Source organism: Venturia canescens, chromosome 2 (assembly GCF_019457755.1).
Source record: "Venturia canescens isolate UGA chromosome 2, ASM1945775v1, whole genome shotgun sequence".
NCBI lineage: Eukaryota > Metazoa > Arthropoda > Insecta > Hymenoptera > Ichneumonidae > Venturia > Venturia canescens.
In genome coordinates this window covers 18,721,152-18,740,611 of record NC_057422.1, presented here as the reverse complement: position 1 = coordinate 18,740,611, position 19,460 = coordinate 18,721,152, and the positions used below count along the sequence as shown (strand labels likewise).

General features: G+C 36.3%; 5 protein-coding genes across 7 annotated transcripts in view; 3 read left to right on the top strand and 2 right to left on the bottom strand.

Moving 5' to 3' along the window:
- Window positions 1-2,942: 2,942 nt before the first annotated feature.
- On the top strand, window positions 2,943-3,933 carry LOC122406215 (60S ribosomal protein L21-like). 3 transcript variants are annotated; one of them, XM_043411520.1, is made up of 2 exons: window positions 2,943-3,078; window positions 3,411-3,933. In XM_043411520.1, the coding sequence occupies exon 2, from the start codon at window positions 3,425-3,427 to the stop codon at window positions 3,902-3,904; it is 480 nt and encodes a 159-aa protein (XP_043267455.1). In that variant the 5' UTR covers window positions 2,943-3,078; window positions 3,411-3,424; the 3' UTR covers window positions 3,905-3,933. The 3 variants fall into 3 exon arrangements, with proteins under 3 accessions (XP_043267455.1, XP_043267457.1, XP_043267456.1); XM_043411522.1 differs by lacking the exon at window positions 2,943-3,078 and adding an exon at window positions 3,161-3,184; XM_043411521.1 differs by lacking the exon at window positions 2,943-3,078 and adding an exon at window positions 3,178-3,201.
- Window positions 3,934-4,421: 488 nt separating this feature from the next.
- On the bottom strand, window positions 4,422-8,456 carry Usp12-46 (Ubiquitin-specific protease 12/46). The gene is made up of 8 exons (XM_043411517.1): window positions 7,990-8,456; window positions 7,689-7,769; window positions 6,867-7,083; window positions 6,695-6,775; window positions 6,207-6,499; window positions 5,937-6,074; window positions 5,667-5,810; window positions 4,422-5,435 (listed from the first exon to the last, which is right to left on the bottom strand). The coding sequence occupies exons 1-8, from the start codon at window positions 7,990-7,992 to the stop codon at window positions 5,328-5,330; spliced, it is 1,065 nt and encodes a 354-aa protein (XP_043267452.1). The 5' UTR covers window positions 7,993-8,456; the 3' UTR covers window positions 4,422-5,327.
- Window positions 8,457-8,560: 104 nt separating this feature from the next.
- On the top strand, window positions 8,561-10,210 carry LOC122406214 (zinc finger matrin-type protein 2). The gene is made up of 5 exons (XM_043411518.1): window positions 8,561-8,700; window positions 8,942-9,165; window positions 9,315-9,388; window positions 9,572-9,717; window positions 9,795-10,210. Exons 1-5 carry the CDS (start codon window positions 8,692-8,694, stop codon window positions 9,936-9,938), a joined length of 597 nt encoding a protein of 198 aa, XP_043267453.1. The 5' UTR covers window positions 8,561-8,691; the 3' UTR covers window positions 9,939-10,210.
- Window positions 10,203-12,507, bottom strand: LOC122407387 (uncharacterized). The gene is made up of 2 exons (XM_043413567.1): window positions 12,087-12,507; window positions 10,203-11,562 (listed from the first exon to the last, which is right to left on the bottom strand). The coding sequence occupies exons 1-2, from the start codon at window positions 12,431-12,433 to the stop codon at window positions 10,203-10,205; spliced, it is 1,707 nt and encodes a 568-aa protein (XP_043269502.1). The 5' UTR covers window positions 12,434-12,507.
- A 229-nt stretch (window positions 12,508-12,736) lies between these two features.
- The window catches only part of LOC122405921 (proton channel OtopLc-like), a 32,222-nt gene continuing 25,498 nt past the window's right edge, over window positions 12,737-19,460 (top strand). Inside the window, exons 1-2 of the mRNA XM_043410998.1 lie at window positions 12,737-13,017; window positions 15,340-16,559. Of these exons, the coding sequence (XP_043266933.1) occupies window positions 16,502-16,559 (58 nt within the window). The 5' untranslated portion in view covers window positions 12,737-13,017; window positions 15,340-16,501. The remainder of the gene's footprint in view (window positions 13,018-15,339; window positions 16,560-19,460) is intronic.

Genomic DNA, 19,460 nt, shown 5'->3' with positions numbered 1-19,460 from the left:
AAATCCAGTGTTATTTCGTCGAGTAATTGAAAAAAGAACAAGATCACTCGTTGGTTCCGTCATTTTGTAATCGCACCAAGTCGAACATGACGTGAACGCAACCAGCGTCACCGCGTTGTTCACTTCAAATCGAACACGTTTTAGCATTATTAGCGTTATTAATTAATAACGCTATTAACGCTGTCAGCGTCCAAGTAGAATGTACCCAAAATTTAACCTAACATCCGAGTCTAGTTCCGAATATGTCAACACAGATGTGGCTACGGTCGTTTTCTTCTATAAAGAAAAAAGATACGACGACAGAGATTCTCAACTTTGTTGAAAGTCGAGTAAAGACACATTTACATCTTTACCAGAAACATTTCAACCGAAATTTGATTGCACAACTACCACATATCAACTCTGCGGAACATTCTATTCGTAAATCTATAAATCGCAACGACTGTATCATGAAAATGAATAATATGAAAATATTATATCTAACGGTTCATTATTTGAAAAAAATACTTCCATATGAAATATCCAAACGTCATCCTGACGTTCACGTGTTTTGATCATTCAATCGGCAGAATGTCTACATTTGTAACATGAAAATCATTTTTCATATTTCGCGCACTCATATTTAAAAAAAAATCGTTGGTGTAGTTACTCACGGTTACAGGAACGGGCCTCGATCTTCTTCCTACCTTTTTCTCCCGCGATCCTTGCGATCCTTGCGATCTCCTTTTTCCTCGACGATCCTTTCCCTCTCCCTCTGCCTCTACGATTCTCTTATCCTGCTCCATGGTCCATGGTTCTGATCACAAAGAACTTTCCACATATTTTCAACACATTTTTCTTTCAATGTTTTTTCGTCCTCCCATGTTTGGAATTTATCATTTCACCTTTAACTTTTGTTATCACTTCACCGTATCGCAGAAAATCGTAATCGCGATTCATTATCACAAAGTTATATTTCCGCTGGTCTTTTTTTCGAAAACGAACTTGGGTTTTTATTCACCAAAAATTTAACTTTATACCGACGCGAGAGAAAAAATTCGTTATTTAATTGTACGACCGATTGAATACGAAAATTAACATAAACGAAAAAAAATCCCCATTTTCAGGGAGGGCTCTTCTTTGCCTATTCTTCTCTAGGTTTTTTTCCCCAGAAAACCGTTTTTGCGTAAATGGATAAGCCAATATGTCGAGTAACAGAAACAATTGTAGTGACAAAACCTGTACCACCGTTTCATAGAGAATCGAGTGTGCCCGCGTGCGTGCACGCGTGGTCGGTTGCTCGCGTCCTATTGTTAGCATTTGACTAGTAGTAAAAACTATTCGTAATGCTGTACATAGTTGCGGTTATACGCGTTGCGTGCGTTGCTTAGCGTGCAGCGTTTGCAACTCCGACTTATCTGCATGGAATCTTGCCTGCGCGACTTCAAAGTGATACAGAAACTGTATCGAGCTCGGAACTGTGTCAAACTATCCACTATGGAGTAGATTTACTGACTGTCCGTCTTCGCTTGCCGACAACCCCATGGCTTTAGGACCGTGCGTTAGGTGCTTTGCTTTGCGTTGCGTTGCTCGGGGTATGCTTGCATCTTAGCTCGCTTGCGGACACGCGCGCGTGCGAGCATACACAAGACTCTCGAAGCTATGTTACAGGCGTCACTAAACTCTTTCTGTTACTGGCCCTTGCCTCGATACTATTTTTCACGAATTACCAAAATTTTATAAATACTCATTCATGTGCAAATTTTGTAATAATAATAACATCGAGTGCGAGGACTTGCCTATCGGCTTATCTATAGTTGCGTCAAAAAAGGAATCTCAGAAATTAAAGAAAAAAATGTATATTGACAAGAAGCGAATCATTATTTTTTATTAAATTTCAACTTTAATATTCGTTACGTTGTGTTTTCGTGTCTTTTATCGATCGCACGTTCTTTTATTTTGTAAATCAGTTGCTTCAGCGAGATTGAATTTACTATTAAAATTATGGAATAACTGTTAAAGTTACAATAATTGATAAAATTATGACCGCTACCAATTTTTATTGGTTTCTATTTTATTTGTTTATCGATTGATTGAAAAAAATTAAATCGTAAAAACAGATTATTTTAGTCATTCAGGATAAAGTAGGATTCCACGTGTCGTCGTATTTCGTGCCCCGTTTTCTCAATGCACTGGAATGTACAATGCGTAGCGGTACCAGCGCGCTCACGTTCCGCGCCAGTCCTCACCCTACGCCCGCCGGGCGATGAGTGAAGCGAAAAGCGAAACGTGTTGTGCCTCTCTCCTACCTCCTGTCCAGCCTTCGGGCCGGAGGGGCCGGAGCTCCCCCTCCCTGTACGCGCCGAGCGGCGTGAGTGAAGCGAATCATGTTGCGCCTGCGCCGCTCCGCCGGTGTCCACCCCCCGTCGCCCCTCTCTCCCGCTGGCTGACCGAACGCCTCTATCCCCACTCCGCTCTGCTACTACGCTATAGCGAATAGTCCAAACACGACCAAGCGTAAACGCGTGAAACGTAAACACGGGAAGAACGAAAACAAACCGAACGATTTATCCAAAATCCATTCGTAAATATTCACCGATTAATTGCCATAATTATCAATACACAAAATTGTATGTACCGAACCGTTGAATAAATTATGATCATCCATTAAAATTATACATTATTTGAGGCGCTCTAATATTTATATATTAAGGTATTTTTATCAAATTTTAATTAATATTTTTTAATTTTTAACTTGGAAAACTACTTCACCAAAAAAAGTGAGGTGGTGACGTAATATGATATTAACATTTTTGGAGTAGAAATATTTTCTGGTGGACATTTTTTAAATTATTTATTTTCATGGTACAGTCGTAACGGTTTATATACGAATAGAAATGGGTGGAGTTGAGCGTCGTTTGGCGTCGTGTAACGTATGGTATAGTTATTTTTTATTGTGATGTTCTGTATGGTGGAGAGGAAAAAGACCCTACCGAATTATCGTCATCAGTTTGGTAAACTTGGTAAACCAAGACCCTATAGCTTCTAGCGTAGCGTGGCTTCTAGATTTTTCACTTTCACGGCTGCTTTCGGCGCAAGGTATCACATATTTTTTCCAAAATGAAATCCTTTGGACATTCTAATTGTAAACATAATGAACTCAAGATTTTCTAAATACATCATGTTCTTGGACCTTTGTCCTGCGGTACTAAAATTATTTTTGTCAGTTTTCGGAATCGCGAGAAATATTTTCACGTACATTGACACTTCATAACCTCACTTTCGATCATGATCAAGGCTTTGTATAGTTAAAAAATCGTTACTTTGCAGTAATTTGAAATTATTCGACGAATTATTCTGAGCAATGAAACTGATTTTTTTCACCAATGATTCTAAAGAATATAGATTTGATCATCTTTGCTGAATTTCAGACTGAGTCACCGAAATGACGAACTCAAAAGGCTACCGTAGAGGAACGCGAGATTTATTTTCGCGGAAATTCCGCAAACATGGAACGATTCCGCTTTCAACTTATATGAAAGTTTACAAAGTGGGGGATATCGTTGATATCAAGGGCAACGGAGCGGTTCAAAAGGGTATGCCATATAAAGTATACCATGGTAAAACTGGACGAGTTTTCAATGTAACACCTCATGCTCTTGGTGTTATTGTAAACAAAAGAGTCCGAGGGAGAGTCATTGCCAAACGAATAAACATTCGTATTGAACATTTGACTCATTCCAAATGCCGAGAGGATTTTATCAAGCGAGTAAAGGAGAATGAACGATTGCGGAAAGAAGCTAAGGAAAAAAATGTGCAAGTTCAGTTGAAAAGGCATCCGGCTCAACCAAGCGAGGCACATATCGTCTCGGGACGTGAAGCCCCTACGCTTCTTGCCCCCATCCCCTATGAATTTATCGCTTAGATGAAGTCAATAAACACCACATTCTATAATCTGTGTTACATCTTATTTCTTAAAGGGAAAATGAAACAAACTTACGCTGGATTTGTACTTGCCACTGTAACCCAACTATGATCGGCTCTAGTGATTTGTAAATATTAAACTTTAACTTTTGGTTTTTTCAGTATGTTGTAAAGGGTACGAAAGAGTTTAACTGATGTTGCAGCACTAATCACTTAAAAATGAGTATTTACGAATTTTTGTTCAACTTATAGTTCATTTTTGGAAATTTTGGGAACTGCAAGGTATTCAAAAAGAATTGAAATATCAATCTTTTATTCTTAAAAGCATTTTGAAAATCAAAATATTTGTTATTAGGTTATTTAAATTTCGTATTGGATGAATTAGGTCAAACTTTTAGAAAATTAACCGAGGAAACTTCATTTTTTATTTGGTAACGTGGACTTTGATGAAATTTTCGTTAAAACTGGAAAAGTCAAAAATCAATAAGAGTAAGAATTGTTTTGATACTCGTTGCTGCTTGCTTTGTAACAATATTTCATTTTATTATTATTCAGTCGTATATTTTTTTTACAATTCGCATAGAATCTGACAGTGTCTCCAACATTAATCCGCGGTTTTACTTTTCTCACATCGCTGAAACGACACAAAGGACATATCGTACACGTAATAATAATAATGAAATTGAAAATGAAAGAGCTACTGTTGTAATTGTTTTACAAAATGGACTAGTGTTCTGGGGTTTTAATTACAATTAAATAGGAGTAACATGAATTCACTGATTTATACTTGATAGGCTCACCCAACGAAACGGACATTATTACAAGAAATTCTGGCAATAATTGACTTTTTTAAAAAAAATCGATTCGACCGAAAATTCTGTATTTCGCAACAGAAAATTCGGCCAATACCAAAAATAAATAAGGAAAATCATACGCAAAAACATTACAAAATTCTATTAACATTATTAAAATTATTCAAAATTTTCAACCATTAACGCCGAAATCGAATAAACAGCGACAAAAATTATTTTTTTTAATTGAAATTAAATTTCGAAGAGTCTACGAACCTACGTAACCTTTCTTCAACATTCTGTATAATGCCAAGTGCCAGAATTTTAATCGGATTATACTTTTGGTCGGGAATGTATCTCGAAAAGAAGAAAAATATACAGGAAGATGATACACTTTGACGAATTTCGTGCTCCCTGGCATTCATTATTCACTGGCATAACATTATCATTCACAAGAAAATAATGAAAAATTCACATTACCGCTTTTTCTTCTTTCTCTCCCTTCTCTTTTTATCTCCTATTTTTTCGTCTCTCGCTAAAGTATAAATCCATTCACGTATCGTTTCCTTATTCTCTTTGAGGCTTAATAAATAATAATAACCGTAGAAATGATAATAGTAATGAGACGGAACCCTAACTGCAATCTCTTGATTGATAAAACAGAATGTATCCAGTTTCAGAGGTTTTGTGAATGTCCGACGTTAGTCCGTAGAAATCCGCGATGTTTGATGCATCGATTTTCTGCAATTCCATTTGAAAAAAAAAATCTATTTAAAACGAAATCAATGAAAGAAATAGAAATGAGATATTTACAGAACTATTCTATTGTAAAATGTGAGTTGACGGTTCTGACTCAAAATTGAAAAAAATTAAAGAATTAGATAAAAATATTTTTCTTCTGGATAATCATTTTCAGGTGTCAAAAAGTTGAAAGTAATAAATACGAATTTCATTTTGACAAGCTTATCTTACGTCGACTGCATCGTCGTCAAAGAGAAGCCAAAATCCGTGACTTTTGACGATCGAAATGTAGTGACCGCGATTAGGCCCACTCCCGCAATGTATCACGACCGCGACGAGATCATAAAGGCGATCTGGGTTAACGGCATCGTCGCTCTGCACGAAAAAATCCGTTTGGAGTTTGTATAAAAATAATGTATGAATGCGAAGCAAGATATAACATGAAAATTCGTTATATTTAGTTCATTTTATTAGGTGATGGATGAATATAATTAAGTTTACCGTGTTGAAGAGCCTGAGTTCGAGAGGAAAAACCACTCTGTGTGATACTTTAATATGCCTGTTGCACTGTTCGACGTACTTGAATCTTTTCAAATGTAGAGCGAGAATCATCGGTAATTTTTTTAGCCTCATACGTTTCTGAGAAGAAAAAAAACAAAATCATTCATAGACTGAGAAATTATGAGCTCTTTACTACATTCGAAAGATTGCCAATTATCGCAAAATTATAGATTTGAAAAGATTTTTTTCTGTTTATGTATTTTTTCATACCTGCGCCTCTTGATAGCTGCTGCAGTGATCGCATTTAAATTTGTTGTCGCTACAGAGTGTCTCGGTATTGGAAAAACATTTGAGGCAATAGGTAATCGAGGTGTTTTGATCAACATCAACTTGGAGGTCGAAAAAATCCTCGTCCTTGCTGGACACAGTCTCGCAGTTAAGGCATCGAGTTTCCGAGGTCAGAATACCTTGAAATATCTCGTGAACCCATGTGGGTTCAGGTGGTGAACTAGCATCGCCCCCTCCACCTTTTCCACCTCCTGGTTTACTTTGATTTCTTTCCGCTAGTTACAAAAACAAATGTTTATTAGGATATGTCAATATTTATTCTGAAATCTCTTTCAAATAAGGATCTCCAGACCTAGTAGTTTATGAGAATAAATATAAATTAAAGTCTTATCGTTAATGGTTAGATATGTCAATTTAAAAATGAATTTGCTACTTAGGATTTCAATAACAGAAAATTAATTTCAACTTACCCAATATTATTTCATTAATGTGATTAATAAGGAAATTTAGGAATTCGTGAGCATCTTGTTGCATATAATTATCAAATTCCTCTAAAAAAACAAGGAAATATAATGTTGATTGTGTGTAAACTGATTGCAAAATTGATTGTGTAAAAATTCAAGCAATACTCGTCTATCTTACCTTTTTCCTTTCTCAATCGTGCAATAAATTTTTTTGGTGCTATGGAACCAACTTTTTTTTTCTGTGTTGCTATACTATAAAACAAATCTGCGAGGCATGTGAGTAGGGTCTCCTTGGTTCTTTTGTTTCTTGCTTTGTACTCTAGTACTTTTTCTCTAAATGGCCGACAGAAATATAACGCTTGTAGTACCGAGTTGCTGTAGCATGTATTTCCAAACTGAATCACAAGAAATATTCACCGATTTAGTTCAATAATTATACAATAACAGAATTCACATTTCCACCAATAATTATTAATTAATTATCTCTAATATTTTAATACTATCTACTTAGGAAATATATGAAAAAGATGAAAATGTTGCTGTTTTCCAAATTACTTATTGCTTCACAGGTACCAAAAAAACTTGAAAATTTAGAAATAGAGAGGGAAGTCAGAAATCGACTGTCTTGCAAGAGAATTTTAGGCTCAACGGATATTAATAGCAATGCTGTACTACAAGAATTAAAAAAATTTTTTCAACCTATACCATTTCTGAACGATTTGTCATGCCGATCGTAAACAAAATTTGAGTTAATGTTGCGTTTGGATTGAAAAGAATGGAGTTGATTTTTTATCATACCTGACAAATAAGTTATCTAACAAATGGTGTGTTCTAATTCTTTCAACAAACCCAAGAAAAACTCGTGGTCAACATCAGATTTTTAAAGTATATAATTCTCTTGCATAGTAGAAACATTTAACAAGTCTTGAAATGATCCATCATTATTTTGATCCATTCAGTTTTAAGAACATTTGAACAAGGTTTTGCTACAAAAACTTACATTAACTAAACCAAAGTAGTGTTCGTTAGGTGGGAATTGATCAGCTCCAATGTTTCTCTCCAGTTGGGAAATATTTGCACCCTGAAATAAGAGATTTTAGAAAATTTTTCAATTACTGTTACAAAGTTGAAAAAACGCGAATATTTGAAAGTATAAACTTGAGGAATAGCAATAAAATAGCAATGAGAGGAATAGAAACGTGGTAGTTTAATGGGATTATTTCATTGCAGTACGAATTGAGGTTAAGGCATGACAGAAAATTAAACAAAAATTGGAAAAATTTGTATTTCCAGAAACTCACCATTCTAAAAAAATATCTCTACGACGACGCAAAAATTGGCCGATCACCACTTTGATTCAGCGAAGGTACCGACATGGATGTAAACTTCCGGGTGGAAGAAACACCTTATGAACGTTGAAATCATATGTTACAGCACGAAAAAAATTGATGATCGTTAATAAAAAAAAAAAGAAAATACTCGTCCGAGGACGTGCGAATTTTTTGGTTATTTTTTCACAGAATTTGATGCACCAAAGGAGTGATGATGAAATTTATGAGCACGCGAAAAAGACGATGTTTTTATTTATTGGACTCTGACAATGATAAATTTCCGTACGAATGAGTTATTTCCCCGTGTGGCTTACTGCATTTTGTCGTTTTAAATGGCACTCATCACACACACGTGTGTGTGCGTGTATGGTTTTGTGTGTATATGTGTGCGCGCACGCGAGGTGTACTAGCAGTAGACAGACGTGTGTGTTGCAGTTTGCAGTGCTCGTCATCGTAATTCCGATACCGAAAGCCGAGGGCGTTTCGCAATTTCTGGCGTAAATAAAAAAAGAATTATACGACGAGTGGGGGGGGGGGGGGGGGGGAGAGCGAGTAAACAGCTATGGCGTCTGTCAGTGAATGATTGTTCTTGACAAAATACTTCGTTAATGTACAATTTGTAGGACAATTTCTGCAGTCTTTATTGTGAATAGAAAAAAATAGGAGCTCGTAATGTCTTCGGTAAATAATTATTTTGCTTTGTTGCGTTTTTGAACGTTCTTTAGATTTTTTTCGTCTGTCATTTTAAACTCAGTATCTCATTCTGTACATTTTAGACGAATTTTTCGTAACTTTTCGAATAGATCCGTTAACGAGCGTTAAATCGCTACAGTTTCACTTTTGTTTTCTCGTGACTACCCTCTTTTCTTTGGGTCCTGTTTATTTTGTCATAACCTCAAAATCAATCTATTCTCATTCTAAGCAACGACCGGACGACCACCGGAGGAAATGGAACCGAGAGGAATACGAAAGAATAGCACTTCAGAGACTGCAGGATGAAATCGCTGAGGAGGATCTCGGGATTCCGAAACAACCTGCCGTTAAACGTGAATTACTCAAACAACGCGACTACAAGGTCGATCTGGAATCCAAATTGGGCAAAAGTGTCGTAATCAACAAAAATACACCATCCTCACAGACGGGAGGGTGAGAATTAAAAAAAATAGTTGTTTAAATACTTAAGAAATCTTCTTCCAAATGCACATGTTCCTAAAAACTATTGACGAATATGCTATCTTCATATTCTACTGTATTACTTAACTGCAAAATTAAACAGTTCTTCTAATTTTTCACAGATATTACTGCAATGTATGCGATTGTGTTGTCAAGGATTCCATTAATTTCTTGGACCACATCAACGGAACAAAACGTAACTATATTTTTCATCAAGTTTAATCGTCTGCTAACAAAGTAATAATAGGAATATAAAAAAACTTATGTTGAATTGAAAAACATTAATATGTTTGCGAAAGTCTATCACTCAATTCAATCATTCAGACTTTGTTGAGTTGTACAACATCTTTTTCTTTAAGATTTTGATCAAATTTCACAGATCAAAGAAACTTGGGAATGTCTATGAAAATTGAACGATCAACACTGGACCAGGTTAAAGCGAGATTTGCCGTTAACAAGAAAAGGATAGAGGAAAAAAAGAAGGACTATGATTTAGAACAGAGAGTAAAAGAGCTTAAGGAAGAGGTACGACTGAAACGAGTAATTTTTTTTACAGGAGCGAGCATACATTGAACACGGATTAAATGAAACTTCTTTTGCAGGAGGAAAAAATCAGAGAATATAGAAAAGAGAAGAGGAAAGATCGAAAGAGAAAAATTGAGGAAGCAAATGAGGAAGAGACTGGAGCTACTGACGAAATGGCCGCTGTTATGGGATTTTCAGGTTTTGGATCGAAAAAAAAATGACAACAAATCCGATTATCATAATTATACAACTTTAATTACGATAACGTTGGTCTTTCAACGTTTGACATTCTTGATAAATAAAAAGAAAGAAAACAAGAAAAAAAATCCTGTTAATAATGAGCTATGCCCGAAAGTTATTACTAAAAATTACGATAAGAAAAAAAAATGAAAATCTATTTTAGTTTCAATCGAAAATGTAAATAATCAGATATCAAGAACAAATGAAATAAGCGAAATTTTTCGTTCCAACGAAAAAAGAATCTTTCAAAATTGCTCGTTTTGCAAACTCTGCAATAATTCTTCAACCTTTTCCCTTATCTCAAATTCTTCAGGGTTTGTATGGATTTTGAGAACATTTTTGGAAATCAATTCCAGATTATGAAAATAGTTGGCAGAATTAGACCATTTTGAAGTTTCCGTGAGGTCTCTATCGTATTCGCAACATCGACTTGAGAGATCATTGACAAAAACATGAGACATATCCCGTTGACAAGAACCAGAATTTGTTGGGCGAATTTCGACTTCGGAATCGTCGGGAATTTGAAAAGTGTCTGAGCCATTGAAGTTTGTTGAATTCTTCCTTTTTAAAGTGGTATCTCGTTTAGAAGAAATCCCACAGAAATTCGAAGATTTTGAAAAATGTTCAAAGGTTTGTTTTTCCGGCGAAATTTCCATAGAATCAATTGTTAGATTTGGCACTGGTGAAAAAACAATGGGAGAAAGTATATTTTTCCCAAGCTCTGAAAATTCGTTAAGAACGATCCCTCCTCCTCCCTTGCGAAGATTATTTTCTCCATTTTCTTTGTCTTCAGAATCATTCTCAGCAGATTTTGCAACTCCAGAATTCCCGTAGAACAACCCTCGAGACTTCTTTGCAATTATGGAAAATGATGGTAATTTCTGAGATTTTTCATTCATTTCGCTACTGCTGTTGCTGCTGCTATACGAGTGGTCGAGTGTTATGATATCACGATCTTGAGAATTTTCCAGAACATTTAACCCAGATATTTTGGTTTTTTTGCAATGTCCGTTGCCTTTAAGTGGGGCCACGGTTGGGCTCACTGAAATTTTTCTTTTCTTTCCTGGCATTTTTTCAGTTGGAATATAAGTTGTTGGCAAATTTTCACTGATTTTCATTTTTTTGCAGTTCCTTTCATTTTTGTACATTTTTGCAGGCGGACTCTCATTCATTTTTCTTTTTCTCTTTTGTGTTTTTTCCACCTGCAGAAAATATCTTGCTGGTGAATTCCCGTTGATATCGAGTTCTGGGAAGTTTCTCGAACTACATTCGTATTTTTGAGTTGGCAAATCTCCCAGATCACATTCTAGAATATTTTCCATTGATCCTTTCAAAATTTTGGTGCTGTCGGACATGTTTGGTTTTTCCAGAATTGAAGTTGATGCTTCGAAAACAAAAGGTACTATTTGTGTCGGCTGAGAACTTATGGATACTTGGTCAAGTAGTTCTGAAGTAGCAGGTTCTGGTTTGAGTTGCAAATCATTCTTGAAGTTACTCGAAGCCGAGGGGTGATTTTTTTCATTAACTTTATCTTCATTTTCAGAAAGGTCCTGTATCGAGTGCCATTTTTTAGTATCAACCATTTTTTTCCGGTCTCTTTTGCGGCTGAAAAAATTATAAAAGAAACTGAAGAAAATTAAAGGGACAAAAATTTAGGGATGTCATTGAATGTTGAAGGATTTCAAGTTTGAATGTGCCAGTTAAAATATTGATACCAAAAAATCCAATTTAATATAAGAGCTCAGAATTTTTCTACATCCTTGGTATCTGTGAGAAGATAGAAAATAGAACTTCACAATTGCTTTCGTTGCCTCCAATCGAATTACTTTCGACTTTAGGTGATAAATTGTGTTATTCACATTTACAGAAGGAATAAAAAAGATCGTAGCGATTGTCAATGCGTTTATTGCAGCTCATTTTGTTTTAATTGGTTGTGAAAGTAGATTTTTTATTCTCTTGAATATCGGTACAAGTAATAAAATTTTTACTGCCTTTCAATGCTACAAAAATGGAAACGGGGGCAAATGACTTGTGTGCGAGAAACCATTTTTTTTTCGTCCCAACAACAATTCCGCAGAAAATCGAAAAAAAACGGTGTTTTCGAAAACAAAATATTTGTTTTTACGAACCTGAGCAAACTTCCCATTACCGTTGGGATGCCAAATTTTTTGTAAACTTTTCCGCGTATCTGTTGTTCCGGCAAAAAAGGATACTTCACTTTATGAATTGTTATTTCACGATCCACGATTTTTTTTCGGTCAACATCAGTGGACAATCGTAATATCACGTTGTCAGCCCACTTGTCAACGGTTTTGAAAGCTGTGTGAAACTTTTTATCATTTTCTATCCCATCATTCACTTTATGCACGTTTTCAATAGAATTATCGTTATTGTGACAAAACATGGTTGAATAATCGTGCTCGAGCAGAACAGATTGGGCGCAATTCGGGTCAACATTTTCCCTACCGATTTCCATTCTGAATTGCTCTAAGGTCTTTTTTTCATGAACTACGAAGCTTTTCCGTGCACCAGAAAAAGATGATAGATAAAAGAAAAAAGACGACACCCATACCTCTTTTGTTTGCTTTGTCTTCTGCTCTAAAAAAAACGTTTCACTCGCGCGGTCAAAACCAAGTTCGGGCGTTATTTTGAATCGTGGTTCGTGCTTTTTGTTACATGTTGCGCCACCGGACGGATTTTTTTTCAATCACTTGTTTTTGACCAATGAATTCATCGCGACGGGTCGTTAAGCAAAATGAGTGACTATAAGGGGGTTCCCCCCAAATGATGTACTCGGGAAGATTTGCCCAAGGCGCGTTCAGAGAGTTTTTTTTGCTATTTATGTGTCTAAAAGTCACCTACAAGTAAAGGGAGCTTTCCAGTTTCCAGTATTCCAGTGAGATACAGTCTAACATAGTGTCGTACGGTGCCCCCGTGTTTTTTTACTACTGCACGTAGTTGGAATGCTCTTGTGCCGCTTGTTGGAAGCCCCATCAATTATTGAGAAAATTATTTCACTCAATAATTTCGTAAATTTCGTAAAATTTCATTAATACTTCGGTAAGTATTGAACAGGAATAATCTTTTTTGTATATTTTTTTCGAATTCATCGAAGTACTCAATTGATGATGAGTTTTTGAGGTTCGTTTCTCTGTTATTAAAAATGACATTGGGCATAAGAGGTTATTGCGCCCTTCGCGTGTATTCGAATCGCCGAGTTAACCGATGAGAGCGTGCATTTCGTAAAGAAATCTGTTGAGAAAAAAATCAGCAGAAAAAAGTAGTTTTCAAGCGACGGCCGAGCAGCTGCGAGGCGCATCATAATTATGAGAACTATGAGGCACGTAGGAAATGTACGGAAAGAGGGTTAGTGTACGAGAGTCGAAGTAAAAAATTTGCGAAAATTTGTACTAGAATTAATTTTTATTTGAAGTACGAATTAATGATAAAAACCAAATTTTTATCGTAGCAACATATGAGTTGTGCTTTCAAATTGTTTTCATTTTTTAAAAAAGGTAAATCTTAGCGTACCGCATCTCCACGGTTATTTGAAAAAGTGGAGAGAAATAATGAAAACTGCACATCTGGAATTCGCAGCGTGATAAAATGCGAATTCTTCAAAAGGCGAGTAGATGAGCTCTCATGGTCTCTGTTTTGTACAAATATAATAACAATAACAATCATCGTCATTATCGCCATTTATTAGTGTATTATTGCAGAATAACGAGGAGAAAAAGATGTGGAGTTTGATGTTTCTTCTAATCTTTCATTGCTCGTCAATTTTTCCACCGCAAATTCTCTCTCGGTGAAAATGAACGATTTCTTCTCTCCCTTCATATTTCCGAATTCTTTGAGTCCGAATTCTTGAGTCTTTGAGTCTTTCAATATTTTTGTGTATTTCCAACTTCATATATTTTTGTGTACACGTATCAAAAGGCGACAAAATGCAAGCAAGAGGCCTCCGTCTTTCTGGGAGATTTGAGGAGAGGTTTTACTCGAAGAGAAGGATGAAAAATGGTGCTTGAACCTCTTCCACGTATACATTCGCGTAAAAAAATTAGTTTTGTTTATAATCGCTCAATACTAAGCAATAGCAACGAACCTTAAGGAAGTTCACGCGAATCTAATGGAAATCGAAAATTCCAACTTTATGAGTTGAAATTTAAAAATATGCTAAAAATATACACTGTGTGTGTAATTCCTGTGCTACATGCTAATCAAGTGAGTGCTAAATTTTCAAAACGCTTTTAGACCAAGTTCAACGTACCGATTAAACTTATTGTTAGTAGATATGTATTCAAGCATATTTTATTAACGTGAAAAAATATTTAAAATTATAGTTTTGCAAAACTATCAACCGATAGACGCAAATTTCCATGATGACACATTTTCACAGGTATTTTTCAAATAATCATCTGTATTTTTTAACCGATTTTATTGCACCAAGTCTCATTTTGTTTCTCAACCGATCCTCTACGAATTCACCACGTAGATTTTCCTTTAAACTCATTCCTGAGAGAAATTATGAATAAAAAAGTTTTTTCACTTAACGAACAATTAGCTGCAACAGTGAAAGGATAAAGTTAAAAAAACAACTACATGGTGGATTCATAGAGGACCAGTTGACGGACAAAATGAGACTTGTTGCAATAAAATCGATGAAAAAAAGCAGATAATTGTTTGAAAAATACCAGTGAAAATGTGTCAGCGTGGAAATTTGCATTTATCAGTTGATGGTTTTGCAAAACTAGCGTTTTTAATATTTTTACATCTTAACAAGATATGCTGTAATACAAATCCACTAATAATACATTTAATCGATACGTTAAACTTGGTCTAAAAGCGTTTTGAAAATTTAGCACTCGTTTGATTAGCATGCGGTACAGAAATTACCTCAATGAAACAGGATACTCAATTAAACGACCTCAAATTTTGCACACATGTTCTTTAGAGTTCAAACTGTGGAATAGTACTTTTTTTTTCTAAACTATCACCATTTTTTATTTGTTTTTGAGTATGAAAAGATGGGCTCTGTGGAGTTATTTCCTATGCGTAGGTGTTAAATATTCCAAGTTTGGAAATGTTTTACTAAAAAATGGCTGCTGAATGAAATGGATTAAAAATTGGAGAGGCTATAGAAAATATATCCAAAAATGTATTCTAAAAGTTTCATTACGCTATCAGCACTTTTCTCAAGATGATGTTCCTCCTTAAATAATTAAGCGATCTTCAACGCCTCAGGAGCTTTGACATTTCGCAACAACAAACTTCAATTATTATCAAAGTAATTTTACTTAAAAATCGGTAAAAAAAATCGAAAATTTTCATTATTTTCAGAAGCACTGTGCGTCGCCTAACGACTTTTTTATATTTCTGTTCTAGCGCAACTGCAAATTAATATTTTTCTTACAATATTGAAAAATGACTAAACATCGAGTGGTTCATTCCGTAAGTGAAAAAAGTCTCCGAGGCCGATTGTACGGGGTTTTTGGCTGCGAATGTATGCCGTGGAGCATCCTTAAGGAGTTTAAGCACCGAGAGAAAGAGAAAGAGAGTATGAGACTCTTCTGGACGGGGCAATCTCCGGCGCAATTCTCTCGCGCTTGAGCTCACTCAGGTCTAGGCTCGGAGGCCCGAGTATAATATATCCCTATACCGCCGTTTGTAGGTTTGTTTAACTCGATCTCGCGGCTTAAACGCACACGGTTTAGCGCTCCGTTTGATACATATATGTTTGCACAAGTGTACGCGGGTGTACCTGGACAGTGAAAAGCCTGAAACTTCGTTGTTCCTCGCTCTCTGAAATCTTTCATTTTTTCTTCCAAAAATATATTCATTATAAAATAAGTAAATTATAAAAATGATGCTTGCTTCGCCCGAAGTAACGTTCTCCGTGTATTCCACTCGCGGCGTTGAGGAAAAGCGCGCATAATTTAACGGATGAAGAGAAGCGAACGCGGGTGAAAGTGTTTATCCGTAGTTTTGGAAATTCGAGCTTCGAATGCGCGTTCCGATAACGAGGGTTTAACGAATAATCCCATTTATCGAAAAACTCTTTAATCTTACGGTCTCTTCTCCCTCAATTTTTTCCTTTTCTTCCAATCATTCTTCCTTCTCTGTTATTCCTTCGGTTTTATCTGAGAATGTGAGTGTGTATTTTCGACGAAAGAACACAAATTCGCTATCATGAGTTGACGCCGGTTTCGACGAGGCGAATATTTCTTCGAACAAAGCAAAAATCACGTTTTTTTATCGAAAATGTTGCTAATCGAAAATCCAATAATTATCTTGCGTTTCTACGGACCGAATAGAGGCCCGAGAAATATAAATACGCGATAGCTCTGGGAAAACGGATATTCAAGAGACTCGGAGAGTTCAACGAGTGGTCGCGTGTTTTCTTCGCATATTTTTGCGAACATTTTCGTCTGAAAGTGCCAATTTTTGAAAGCTCTAAACAGTTTAAAAAGACGCATCACTTGGAGTCTCAGAAATTAAGGAAATTACAAATTTTCCAATAACAAAAGGAAACAAATCGGCGTCAAAAATGCCGCGTGCTGGCGGATCCCTCCAGCCGATCGAGGAGTCGAGTACTCCCAACCCAAGTAAGTTTAAATACATAAATAATGAGCCAAATTAGAAATTTTTTTAGTCGATGCACAGCAAGTTCATTTTCCTGAAGCAAACTTTATTATTCGGGCCTAAAATAAACGCTTCAAATTGTCCACCAACCAATGAGACCAACAAATTGAAAATTCATCGTGCCCCATCACTTTTTTGCATTTGAACTAATTTTCATCCGGAAATAAAAGTGGCCGTGTTCGCTCGTAGATTAATGTGAAATTGCCTATTATTTTTCGCTGTTTTCTGTTTATAGCTTCGAGTTGCCGACTGTTTTAAGAGCGTTTTTGTTGGTTATTCAATCAACAAAATTGCGCAAATTTTATTGGGAATTTGAAACTATCGGAAAGTGTTTCACGATCCTTCTCAGAGAAGGTACGCTAAAAAAAAAGTCGTTGGAACAACGAAACGTTGCATTACGGGTTGCCAATGAAATATAAGATCTTCACACGGTTGAACACGATTAAACGAACAATATAGTTTTAGATCAAACTCCAGATTGAACGAAAGCCACAAATATTTGTGCATTTTTTTCGTTCGGCAATGTGAGAAAAAACATCGCATATTTTGGGGACGGAAAGTCATTCTGGAAACTCTGAAAAAAAAGAAGGATTAGCCAGTAGTGTTCGCGTACGTCGATATTTCCGACTGTCCGCTGTTTTCTTTTCATTCGATCCGGAGAAGAAAGGAAAATGTACGTTAGAACTCTTGATTTCAAAGGATCGAGTCGCTCGTGCGTGCAAAAATGGCGGACTTCTCGTGGTCGGATCTTCATCGAAGAGCAATGGAGCGTAACGAGATCAGGAACGCAGCGAGACGACACAATTTTCCTTGGAGAAAAGGGCAAAAATAAATGAGACGCTAATTGAGTGCAATATGGAAACACACTCTTTATTTTTCAACAGAGCAGTTGAAACGCCACACGGAGAGAAAAAAAATAGTAAGAGTTACTATGCTGCCATGGTATTGGGGTTCTATATCGCCCATTTTGAAGGTTTTTACCAAAAATATTGTTATTTCTAAGTTAATTCTGAATGAAAATTCTTAAATTGCGTATTTTGCTGTGACAAAGGATTAAACTGTGCTATTTTTTTCCGCAACATAGTTCACCAAGTAAACGTTGTCAAATTTATGTTGACTCGATGATGAACTGTCAAGTAGAATTATCATGCCGTTTTGCTATACTTAGTACTTTTTTCATAATTTAAATTTACAGTTGAACATAGTAATATTTTAGACGACGCTGAAGTTTGCAACGTTGGAGTCCAACGAAATGAAGGAAAAAAAACATTTGTAATTCACCAATTTGTTTATTTCACCAAGTGTCGGTGCAGGTTGAAAAACTACAAATTGCAAATTCGACAGGGAACGAAATTGGAGAATTACTAGAATTATTGGAGAGTTTTTTTTATCATTTCGTTGGACTCCAACGCTGCAAACTTCAGCGTCATAATTTTAGGAGCTCGAACACAAGCATTGATCATACGCCAAAGTGTTTAGAAATTTACTATGGTAAATAACAGAATTTCATTCGCGATTGTACGATAATATACCGGTATACATGTGTACCGATGTATTTATTTTGACATCACTCATTAATTTTCATCGAGTCGCTTCACAAAAAATTACTATGTATGTTCGTAAGAATTAATAAATATTACCGATATAGAACCCTACTTCTATGACACCATGGTAGTTTTTAGTGAAATTTTCTCTCCGTGCAGATGATGTTGTCCGGTATTTAGCGGTCAAATTCTTTCTCAATCGTTCTCCTCTCGAGACCGTTTTCCCTGGTGGCAATAAAAATAATAGGATTATAAAAAGCCTGGTTACCAAAGCGTCGTCATCGCGAGAGCGCGCGCTCTCGTTTCGCCCCTTATTTTGTCTTCTCATTAATATTATTAATTTTTTTTCATTCGTCGGACCGTCGGTCTAACGCCCGGAAACCGGGACTCTCGGTTCTTAGTATGCTAATTAGACTCATCACCTGAAAAACTATTTACGTAACGAACGAGGACGAGCAAGACTTTCTCGGTCGTTACAATTTTTCTTTTTTCCTGCCTCCTTCACGCCTCTTTCTCCTGCGGTATGAACGACTGAAAAATGAGGCGATGACAAAAATCATTTGTCCGCAGATGAGAGCTCTCTCTGTGCGGCGTCGAGAGAGGAAACCTCAAAATATATTGGCAGAGTTTTTTGGTAGTTTATATTCACCAAAAATCCTAATTCCCCATGCGTATTTGATATTGGAGTTTCAAAATTGATTAGACACTCGGAGGCTCGTGTTTCATCTCGAAATTCAGAATTTTCAGCGACCTTTTTAGCGGCAAATGCGTCAGGTGCTCGCGACGATGAGATCCGAAATGCAAAAGTTTCGAATCATTTCACTGTGACCGTATTCGATAGAACATTTCAACTAACGAACATTTTTATCGGTCAAAAAGTAATTGTTTCCAATGATAGTTTCATGTTTACGATTAGATACGTTTGGTACAATAAATACTAGAACTTATATAGCAATAAAATTTAATCTGGGACTTTCCCATTCGAGCGCACGGTGCGAATCGTTATTGCATTTCGGTGCACACGAGTAACTTCTCAGCGGTGCTACATCTCGTAGGATAAAACGTTTCGAGCTAAATTCTCATCGAGTGTGTGCGCCTCCATCGCGAAACAATTGCAATTGCATCGAAAATTCGAGACTCGGTGGATTTTCTGGTCGCAGTAACATTCGGAGGAAGATATGAGCCGGGGGAAGCAGAAGTTGCTGGATTTCTTGAAAGAACGTTAAAAATGTTGCGTCACGTGATACGTGCACTAATGGCCACCAGCTGTTGAGCATCCTGCAGCGTTTTCGCCGCAGGATCATTTTTTGCTCAACATAA